The sequence below is a fragment of the Scyliorhinus torazame genome, chromosome 8 (genome assembly GCF_047496885.1).
Source record: "Scyliorhinus torazame isolate Kashiwa2021f chromosome 8, sScyTor2.1, whole genome shotgun sequence".
Taxonomy (NCBI): domain Eukaryota; kingdom Metazoa; phylum Chordata; class Chondrichthyes; order Carcharhiniformes; family Scyliorhinidae; genus Scyliorhinus; species Scyliorhinus torazame.
The window spans coordinates 40,106,988-40,118,849 of record NC_092714.1 but is presented as its reverse complement, the minus strand read 5'-3'; the positions used below and the strand labels follow the sequence as shown (position 1 = coordinate 40,118,849).

The 11,862-nt window shown below is 43.1% G+C and overlaps 1 protein-coding gene across 2 annotated transcripts in view; it reads right to left on the bottom strand.

Annotated features, from left to right (window-relative positions):
• paxbp1 (PAX3 and PAX7 binding protein 1) overlaps positions 1-11,862 on the bottom strand; it is a 57,859-nt gene that overhangs the window by 6,430 nt on the left and 39,567 nt on the right. For both annotated transcript variants that reach the window (XM_072513414.1, XM_072513415.1), the window contains exons 13-14: positions 10,174-10,295; positions 9,197-9,273 (exon numbers count right to left, since the gene is read on the bottom strand). In XM_072513414.1, the coding sequence (XP_072369515.1) occupies positions 9,197-9,273; positions 10,174-10,295 (199 nt within the window). The remainder of the gene's footprint in view (positions 1-9,196; positions 9,274-10,173; positions 10,296-11,862) is intronic.

Below are 11,862 nucleotides of genomic sequence, written 5' to 3'. Positions count from 1 at the left end.
TTTGTGAAAAATCTGGGCTTGGAAAGTCCCAATAAAAATGCAGAGCAGGAGTGAGTTGCGGGGATTTTTGAGCTGAGCGCCAATGTGACTATAATTGCTGCTTCTTGGAAGATCCGAGCCAATATATCTCCATTCATCTAATTTTCTAATGTATTTACCATGTAAATTTGACTCCCCTAACTTATCTATCCAAAAATATACTACATTTCTTCATATCTGCTTCTTAAATAATTCCAGCGCATTCACTGTTACGCTATTGGAAATATTTAAGCTTTTCATGAAATGCATTCCATGTATTCAGCTTGCGTGTGTAGAACTTCCTGACATCAGTGCTATATTTTTGACATTCACTTGTGCAAAACCATTTTCCCTTCCCGGTTTTAATTTGTTATTTTCTTTCAAGTAATATACAAGATCCACCTTTTCAATACTGTTTTGTATACCTCTACAAGATCAACTCTCAGGTGCTAGCTTCCAAGTCCAAATGTCATCAGTCTTTTCTCATTATTCAGGCCTCCAAAACTTGCAATCAATCTGTATTCTCAATAAATTGCCATCAGCCCTTGAATGTTTCCCTTGAATACTGTGTCCAATTCTGGTCACTAAGACACAAGTTGTGGTCAGAGTAGAACACTGTGTATTGTGTAGTTTGAGCAGGACTTTCTCCAATTTGTACACTACTGCAAGAGCTACATAACTCAGCATTTACTTTTATTAAAATTATTGCTGCTCAGTAGTGGTCTGGTATCTTGAGCATCGTGTGTGCTAGAACTCAACAGATCTGGAATTTTAATTTAAAGGAACGGATATTCAGAGTAAAGACTTTACAATTTTTGACAATGTGAAGGAGGCAGAATGAAAGGTTAGAGGCCCTCCTCCCCCTTGAATTCATCTACATCAGTAGCTTGCTCCAAATTACCCTAGCATGCTTTAGCAGTTGACCTAGCAGCCAACTTGTATAACTCATTATATAAATAAAACTGCAGCAGAAATCGTAGTTCAGCTGAGACCTAGTTGAATGGCAGAGCAGGATCGAAGGGCTGAATCACCTCCTCCTGCTCCCATTTCCTATGCTCCAATGCCGTCGTCATTTGCGGGTGGTGCAGCTGCAAATGTGAGTGGCAAGATTTCTTTCATCTTCCACTATCCAGCCAAGTAGCATCCAACTAAGGTTCAACAGAGTGATTCCTGGGGTGTCAGGATTGACGTGCGAGGGGAAATTGGGTTGACTGGGCCTATATTCACTGGCGTTTAGAAGAATGAGAGGGGATCCCCCACTGAAACGTATAACATTCTGACAGGCTGGATGCAGGGATGATGTTTCCCATGGCTGGGGGAAATACAGAACATCGGGTCACAGTCTCAGGATATGGGGTAGGCTATTTAGGACAGAGATGAGGAGAAATTTCTTCACTCTGAGGATGGCAAACCTCTTGAATTCGCTACCTGGGAAGGCCAATTCACTGGTGGCATTTGAGGGAATAGATTTCTAGACATTAAAAACGTCATGGGGTATGGGAAGAGAGTGGGGGTATGTCATTCAGAAAGATGTATCAGTTATGATCATTTTGAATGGCGGAGCAGGCTCATGGGGCCGAATGTCCTACTCCTATTTTCTATGTTTAATGTGTTTCAACTGGCAGCGAATCAGCCAACAACGGGCAGCAGGAACTATTATCAGCAGGGCCATTAATGGCTCTATTTGTAAAGGTCAGTATATCTACATACAGAGATGGCAAAGGATGCATTGGGGCACAGTTAATGAAGACAGTGACGGTGGTTAATGCAGGATTGAGGGTGTTGTACCTAAATACGCGCAGTATATGGAACAAGGTAAATGAGCTTGTTGCGCACATTGAAATTGGTCGGTACAATGTTGTGGGCATCACAGAGATGTTGTTAACCGTTTTAGTTGCTGTGATATGAAGAGTCTAAAGTTCTTGTTCCTTTTCACTGAACACCATTTATTTCACTTCCACAGCCTCTGCACAAAACTCTTAACATACACCACCCGACAGAGGCCACCTGAAGCCCCTTTACATATCAGTGTCAATTAATGGATACTTAACATAAATGAGACAACTAATTGCAATGTCTCGTAACCCATTACTTAACAGACGTGGCTGCAAGGGGATCAGGGCTGGGATCTAAATATCGAAGGATATGTGTCCTATCGAAAGGACAGGCAGATGGGCAAAGGGGACGGGGTTGCATTGTTAGTAAGGAATTAAGTTAAATTGAAAGCAAGGAGCGATATAGGATCAGAAGGCATAGAATCTCTGTGGGTAGAGTTGAGGAATCGTAACGGTAAAAAGACCCTGATGGGAGTTATGTACATGCCCCCTAGCAGTAGTCAGGATATGGGGCAGTAAATAAATCAGAAGATAGAAAAGGCATGTAAAAAAGGCAATATTACAATAATCATGGGGGACTTCAATATGCAGGTGGACTGGGAAAATCAGATTGGTAGTGGATCCCGAGAAAAGGAATTTGTTGAATATCCAAGAGATAGTTTTTTGGAGCAGCTTGTGACAGAGCTTTCTAGGGAACAGGCAATTCTGGATTTGGTGATGTGTAATGAGGCAGACTTGATTCGGGAACTTAAGGTGAAGGAACCCTTAGGGAGCAGTGACAATAATATGATAGAATTTACCCTGCAGTTTGAGAGGGAGAAGCTGCAATCAGATGTAATGGTATTACAATTAAATAAGGGTAACTACAAAGACATGGGGAGGAGCTGGCCAGAGTTGATTGGAAAAGGAGCCTAGCAGGGAAGACAGTGGAACAGCAATGGCAGGAGTTTTGGGGGGTTATTCGGGAGGCACAACAGAAATTCATCCCAAGGAGGAGGAAACATGCTAAGGGGAGGACAAGGCATCCATGGCTGACGAGGGAAGTAAACAACAGCATAAAAACAAAAGAAAAAGTATACAAAGAGGTGAGGATTAGTGGGAAGCCAGAGAATTGTGAAGCCTTTAAAAGCGAGCAGAGGACAACTAAAAAAGCAATAATGGGGGAGATGACGTACGAGTGCAAGCTAGCTAGTAATATAAAGGAAGAAAGGAAGAGTTTTTTTCAATATATAAAAGGTAAGAGAGGCGCAAAAATAGACATTGGACCACTGGAAAATGTGGCTGGAGAAGTAATAATAGGAAACAAAGAAATGGCAGACGAACTGAATAGTTACCTTTGTATCAGTCTTCACGGTGAAAGACACCAGTGGGAGAATGCGAGATCCAGGAGAACCAGGGGGCAGAGGGGAGTGTAGTGACCATTATTAAGGAGAAGGTTCAAGGGAAACTGAAAGGTCTAAAGGTGGATAAATGACCTGGACCAGATGGACTACACCCCAGGGTTCTAAAAGAGATAGTTCAGGAGATTGTGGAGGCATTGGTGATGATCTTTCAGGAATCACTGGAGGCAGGAAGGGTCCCAGAGGACTGGAAAGTGGCTAATGTAACACCACTGCTTAAGAAGGGAGGGAGACAGAAGATGGGAAATTTTGGGCCGGTTAGCCTGACTTCGGTCATTGGTAAGATTTGAGAGCCCATTATTTTCTTTCTTTTTAAATTTTTTTTTTAGATTACCTAATTAATTTTTTTCCAATTAAGGGGCAATTTAGCGTGGCCAATCCACCTACCTTGCACATCTTTGGGTTGTGGAGGCGAAACCCATGCAAACAAGGGGAGAATGTGCAAACTCCACACAGACATTGACCCAGAGCCGGGATCGAACCTGGGACCTCAACACCGTGAAGTAGCAATGCTAACCACTGCACCACCATGGAGCCGTTAAGAGTCCATTATTAAAGATGAGATCGCGGAGTACTGGAAGTGCATGATAAAATAGGACTGAGTCAGCACAGCTTCGTCAAGGGGAGGCCATGTCTGACAAATCTGTTAGAGGTCTTTCAGGAAGTAACAAGGAAGTTAGACAAAGGAGAACCAGTGGATGTGATTTATTTAGATTTCGAGAAGGTCTTTGACAAGGTGCCGCATAGGAGACTGTTAATACATTAAGAGCCCATGGTGTTATGGGAACGATCCTGGCATGGATAGAGGATTGGCTGACTGGCAGAAGGCAGAGAGTGGGGATAAAGGGGTCTTTTTCAGAATGGCAGTCAGTGACTAGTGATGTGCCTCAGGGGTCTCTGGTAGGACCACAACTTTTCACAATATGCATTAATGATCTGGAGGAAGGAACTGAAGGCACTATTGCTTGTTGCTAAGTTTGCAGATGACACAAAGGTCTGTAGAGGGGCAGGTAGTATTGAGGAAGCAGGCGGGCTGCAGAAGGACTTGGACAGGTTAGGAGAGTAGGCAAAGAAGTGGCAGATGGAATACAATGTGGAAAAGTGTGAGGCTATGCACTTTGGAAGGAGAAGTGGAGGCACAGACTATTTTCTAAATGGGAAGATGCTTAGGAAATCAGAAGCACAAAGGGACTTGGGAGTGCTTGTTCACGATTCTCTTAAGGTTAACGTGCAGGTTCAGTCGGCAGTTAGGCAAGCAAATGCAATGTTAGTATTCATGTCGAGAGGGCTAGAATACAAGACCAGGGATGTACTTCTGAGGCTATGTACGGCTCTGGTCAGACCCGATTTGGAGTACAGTGAGCAGTTTTGGGCCCCGTATCTAAGGAAGAATGTGCTGGCCTTGGAAAGGGTCCAGAGGTTCACAAGAATGATCCCTGGAATGAAGAGCTTGTCGTATGAGGAATGGTTAAGGACTCAGGAGTTTAGAAGGATGAAACTTATTGAAACTTACAGGATACTGCGTGGCCTGGATAGAGTGAATGTGGAGAAGATGTTTCCACTTGTAGGAAAAACTAGAACCAGAGGACACAATCTCAGACTAAAGGGACGATCCTCTAAAACAGAGGTGAGAAGGAATTTCTTCAGCCAGAGGGTGGTAAATCTGTGGAACTCTTTGCCGCAGAAGGCTGTGGAGGCCAAATCACTTGAGTGTCTTTAAGACAGAGATAGTTAGGTTTTTGATCAATAAGGGGATCAGTGGTTATGATGAGAAGGCTTGCTGGACTTCTCTGGCCCAAGTTAAGTAATTAGGGAGACAATTGGGACATTGGTCTTTATTGCAAGGTGGATGGAGTATAAAAGTACAAAAGTCTTACTGCAACTGGTCAGGGCATTACTGAGACCATACCTAGAGTACTATGTACACTCTTGGTCACTTTACTTAAGGAGCTTGCATCAAAAGCAGTTTATATAAGGTTCACCAGGGTGATTCATAGGATCAAGAGGTTGGGCCTATACTCATTGGAGTTTAGATGAATGAGAAGAGGTCTGATTGCACCATAAAGGATTCTGAGGGATTTGTCAGGGTAGATGCTGAGAGGATGTTTTCCCTCATGGGGGAAATCTAGAACTAGCGCATATTTTCAAAATAAGGGGTCTCGTGTTTTAAGGTGCAGATGAGGAGGAATCTCTTCCCTCAGAGGGTTGTTTGCGTTTGGAATTATTTTCCAGAGAGCAGTGGCGGTTGGCCATTTAATATATTCAAGACTGAGTTAGATAGATTTTTGATCTACAAGGGAGTCAAGGGTATGGGGGCAGGCAGGAAAGTGGAGTTAAGCCCACAATCAGATCTTATAGAATGACGAAGCAGGCATGATTGGCTCCTATTTCCAATAGTCTTATGATCAGTGGCCCTTGACCAATGTTGTAGCTTTGAGATGACATGCCTGCTGAACAATGCAGGGTTATGGTGAAAGAACGTGGGATATCTCATCACAGGACCCCTGACAGTGATGATGTTTCATCAAAAACTACCTTGTGTAGGTCAGTAACCCCCACTTGGCAAACATGGAGATAAAACAAAATACCGTGGATGCTGGAAATATGAAATGAAAACAAAATAATTCCGGAAAAACTCAGCTGGGTTGGCAGCAGCTGTGGAGAGAGTGTTAACATTTTGAGTTCAATATGGCTGTTCCTCGATCGCTTTATGACTCAGGACTCATGGTCTCCTGAGACATTGGTGCTCCACTATCACTATGTAGCTTCGCCTCTATATTCCTTTTAAGCTGCGTACTGCCTTCTTCAAATATTTGGCTGTCTTATTACTCCTATGCACCCTCCATGTACACGTTCCATCATTGGTGCTCTTCAGTCAGCTGCTGCCACTCCAAATGTGGCTGATGCAGTCTCTTTCACACCCACTCTTCTCCAAACTGCAGAGCAACCATCTTTTGAAGTCTACATGGTGCAATGGCTCTCATACCCTTATATTGTACACTTTGCAGCACATCTTATAGATATTCTTCAAATAACATAGTCCTCCACATTGGGTGAAAAGTCAATGATTCCTCTAAAGGGCCCATCTTACAAATATCACATTTGAGACTTCCTACTTATAAACACTCCAGAACTCGGTGACTGCTAATTACAGCCGCACACCTGTTCCTCAGCTCTCACTTCCTTTAAGTAGTCATGCTGGTGACCCTTCATGGAACCCATGGAAAATGCTCCTAGTGCATAAAATTCAGGTCAACTGACTGTTAACAGGCTCAACCAGGCGCCAGCCACCAGCTTCCTCGGTCCTAATCCCACTACCTGCCTGCCTGGGAAATTTGGCCAGTGGCACGGAGATGGTAGGGATCCATTCCAATGCATTCTCCCACCATTTTACTGACCCCCTGCCTCCAAGCTCATCAAGCCAGTAAAATGATGGGTCATAACAGAAGGGTTTGAGGGTGCTCAAATGACATCAAAGATTGGAATACTATATTATTTTAATATAAACAAGGCACAGCACATCCTCTCACAGATCAAAATGGTATAGAATCCATGTGTAAAAAGTGTGTGAAGATTAATTCAAAGACACGGTATTCCAAACATTTTATCCCAGCTCATAAGTGGCATATCCCCACACAAGTAATTGGTACAAAGGGATATGAAGTGTTAAATTAGATCTGTTTTATCAGTACACGCTCCAGTGAATAGTTTTTCATATTACCAAGCACTCAAAATCCAGTGAACACTATCAATGAATACTCGGCACACCAAGTTCCTATCAGTGTGTGGTTTCATAGAATCCCTAGTGCAGGCCATTCGGCCCATCAAGTCTGCACCCACCCTCCAAAAGAGCACTCTACCCAGGCCCACTCACCTGTCCTATCCCTATAACCACGCCCATTGATCATGGCCAATCCAGCCAATCTGTACCTCTTTTGACTGTGGGAGAAAATATTTGAGGAACCCTCAAGTTTTTCCTATTCTCTTATGGAAACGACATGAGTAAATTACCATAAGCAACAATATATTATAATGTGGATGGGGAAAATTACACCCAGACCAAGCAAATTGTCTGAGCATTAAACAATGTTGAATTGGGAGCAGTGTGTAAAAGGTAAACCTACAGTGCAGGAGGCGGCCATTTGGCACATCAAGTTTGCACCGACCTCTGAAAGAGCAACGTACCAAGGCCCACTCACCCGCCCTATCCCCCTAACCACATCCAACCAGTGGGTACTATGAAGCAATTTAGCATGGCCCATTCACCTAACCCGCACATCTTTGGGAGGAAACCCATGCAGACCCTGGGAAAACATGCAAACTCCACACAGACAGTCACGCAAGGTCAGAATCATTCCTGGGATTATGAGGCAGCAGTGCTAACCGCTCTGCTGGATTTCCGGCACTGAAGACAATAATTCCTCTCACAATGTAATGGACATGGAGACAAACATGAAGCAGTTAGATTAGTCACTGAAGAAACAAACAGGCCAAGTAATTTCCTCAATTAAACTGCCAAATAATTTGGTTGTCATCTAACTAATTATCAACTAGAAGTTGCTCACTTTCCATGAGTGTCAATGCAAGTTTGGGGGAACCGCATGGTATCAGGGCTTTATTGCAAACTCCACAGTAACACGCCTGCAGCATTTTGCAGAATTCAAACTTGTTGAAATGAGCCACTGAAAGCAGGAAAGCCACACAGAATCAGAAATTCATTCAAATGAATACACAGTGCTTGTTCTTTCACTGAAAATTCTGTTACATCCTACCCAGGTATATGAGCAGAATAGTAAAGCATTACGCTGACGTTAAGATAAGCAGCTATGTTAGGGAGCAAAAATAAGCTTGGAACAAGCTTGGTAATTATTGAAGTAAATTTAAATTTGGGAAATCACTCCATGTCCAAAGATTGATTGGCCTTGCTGCAAGAAAGTGCATCATGACATTCTGTGCCCCTGTCTAGCTCAAGATAAACAAATAACTTTGTCGAAATGCATGCCAAAAGCAAATTTTTCAAATTCATTTTTACGGAATGTGGGCTTTGCTCATTGGGCCACCATTTGTTACCCATCCCTAATTGCCCTCGAGAAGATGGTAGCGAGCCGCCTTCTTGAACCGCTGTAGTCCTTGTGGTGTAAGTACACCCACTGTGCTATTAGGGAGGGAATTCCATGATTTTGACCAAGCGACAGTGAAATATCGGCGATATATTTCCAAATCAGGATGGGGAGTGACTTAGGGCAGGCATTGTCAAACTCGGGGGTTCGACCCGCGGGTGGGTTACGGGCAGGTGTCTGGAGGGTCGCGGAGCCGTCCGTCGCGGTGGTCCCGATCACGCAAATGTGCGCGCAACAGCCGGCTGTTAATAATGCCGGCTGCAAGCGGTCTTCAAAATGGCCGCGAACATGTAAAAAAGGTCTGAAGGTTGACCGGTTGGTAAAAAAGGGTCCCCGGAAAAAAAAGTTTGAAAAACGCTGACTTAGGGGAACTTCCAAGTGGTATCTGCTGCCCTTGACCTTCTAGATGGTAGTGGCCGTGGGTTTGGAAGGTGCTACTTAAGCAGTCTTGGTGAGTTCCTGCAGTGCAGTTCTTATAGATGGTACACACTTGTGCTACTGTGCGTCAGGGGTGGAGGGAGTGAATGCTTGTGATAGGGATGTCAATCAAGTGAGCTGCTTTGTCCTCAAAGGTGCCGCGCTTCCAGAGGTGCCGCGCTTCCAGAGTGTTAATGGTGGGCTGTGCCCACCAGCCAAGTAGGGAGTCAAGAAGAGAGTTACATGCCACAGGATTCCTAGCCTCTGACCTGCTCTTGTAGCCACAATATTTATACGGCTAGTCAAGTTTGTGGTCAATGTTGAAATACATACTATGTAAGGTTTGAGATTTTGAAATCCAAGGAATAAAAATGTGAAAATCTCTTTTGAATACCGCAAAACGTACCTTTTTGGATAAAGTGGTACAAATACATCTTCATCCACTGTTTTTCTGATTCTCAAGACAATGGTCTTTAGTAAAGTCTGAGAGAAAATTTGAAGGGTTTCAGTCACTAAACAATTGAAAACGACCAGACATTTTTCTACATGGCATGTCATACAGTTTTAACAGCAGTTACAAAATGAAAACAAATAATTTAAACAATGTACAAAGGATTAATATACATATAAGTATATGTTAAAATTACCAACCAATGTTAACAGTCTAACCTCGAGCTAGAGTTGAGTTCACACCACTCCAGAGACTTTAAAATAAGGCTGATACTGAGGAAGCACTGCACTGGCAGATGTGTCGTCTTACAATTGAGCAATGAAACATAGTTTAGCCATGAAAGATTTGGTCTTGAGGTGGGCGCACAAGATCCCACAGCACTATTCAAAGGACATTTTTCTGAGGCCCCAGTCAAATTTTTCTTACAGTACACAAGAACTGGTACGCTCACATTGTTATATATAATTAGTCATTGCTGTCGAATCTGAATCAAACTGTTGCAGACTCCATCTCTCACACAAACACATAATTATAAACATTCAAGATTCGTGGATGTGTTTTGCATATACCTAAATTTCAATGGAATCACAGAATATTATAGCACAGGAGGCAGCCATTTGGTCTATCATGCATCTTTTTCTACAGCTATCCAAATATTCCCATACTGCTGCTCATTCTCCGCAATTTTACCTCCCTTATTTATCCAATTAAAAGTTGCTTTAGTCACCTTTCAAGGTAACTGTAAAAACGTTTATTCATGTAACCTCTGGTTCATTTGCAATCACCTAAAATCTGTGTCCCCTTACTTAACCCATGTCAGTGGAAACAGAGTCCCGTAATTTACTCTGGACACCTCGATCACATCTCCTCTTAACCTCCTCTACTCTAATAGGAACAAAAGCGGATGAAAAGAAAAGATAACAAAAGCATACCTGTGTGTATTTATTTTCTCCATTTACAATTGAAGGATATCCTTCAACTAACTTCCGCATTAATTTGACTAATCTGGATGTCTGAGATGATGATAGAGGATCCCAATCGTTTTCTGCTAGACCTAAGGTAAAAGATTCAAAAAGATTTTCTTTTCAGCTCAAGATTTTCTGGTACTCAATTATTTAGTCTTGGTGGAAATTGTTTGAAGGGGGGATGACGACGGCATAGTGGTAATATCACTGAACTAGTAATCTAGATGCCTAGGCTAATGCTCTGGAAAATTAGGTTCGAATACCACAGTAGCTGGTGAAATTTGAATTTAATTAACAAATAGCGGCTGGTTTAGCACAGGGCTAAATCGTTGGCTTTGAAAGCAAACCAAGGCAGGCCAGCAACACGGTTCAATTCCCGTACCAGCCTCCCCGAACAGGCGCCGGAATGTGGCGACTAGGGGCTTTTCACAGTAACTTCATTTGAAGCCTACTTGTGACAATAAGCGATTTTCATTTCATTTCAAATCTGGAATATAAATAACGAATCATGACAACTATCGTCGATTGTTGGAAAAACAAATCTGGTTCACTAATGCCTTTTAGGGAAGGAAACCTGCCAACCTTACCTGGTCTGGCCGACATGCAACGCCCACAGAACTGCCCTGAAAAATGGTCTAGCACGTCACCTCAGTTCAAGGGCAACAAATACTAGCGATGCCCACATCCCATGAAAGGAGGATTTTTCTGATTACACCTTTTCTTTTGCCAAAGAGAACTATTTTCCAAACCACCTTATTGTAAAAATGGTAGCTGAATTATGGCAAGAATTGAAACAGTAAGCAAATCTTGATTGTGAATATAACTCACACGCAAATATAGTGCTCATAAGGATAGAGCATAGAACTGTACAGCACAGTACAGGCCCTTCGGCCCACGATGTTGTGCCGAACTAGTCTGAAACGAAGATCAAATCTACCTACTCCCAATCATTCTAGTGCACACCATATGCCTATCCAATAACCGCTTGAAGGTTCCTAAAGTGTCCGACTCCACTACCATAGCTGGGAGTGCGTTCCACGCCCCAACCACTCTGAGTAAAGAACCTACCTCTGACATCCCTCCTATATCTTCCACCATGAACCTTATAGTTATGCCCCCTTGTAACAGCTACATCCACCCGAGGAAAAAGTCGCTGAACGTCCACTCTATCTATCCCTCTCATCATCTGATACACCTCAATTAAGTCACCTCTCATCTTCTTTCACTCCAATGAGAAAAGTCCTAGCTCCCTCAACTTTTCCTCATAAGACCTACCCTCCAATCCAGGCAGCATCCTGGTAAATCTCCTTTGCACCCTTTCCAATGCTTCCACATCCTTCCGATAATGAGGTGACCAGAACTGCACACAATACTTCAAATGTGGTCTAACCAAGGTCTTGTACAGTTGCAGCATAACCTTCCGGCTCTTAAACTCAATCCCCCCGTTAATAAATGCTAACACACTGTAGGCTTTCTTCACGGCTCTATTCACTTGGGTGGCAACTTTCAGAGATCTATGGACATGAACTCCAAGATCTCTCTGTTCCTCCACATTCTTCAGAACTCTGCCGTTAGCCCTGTAATCCACATTCAAATTTGTCTTACCAAAATGAATCACCTCACACTTATCAGGGTTAAACTCCATCTGCCACTTTT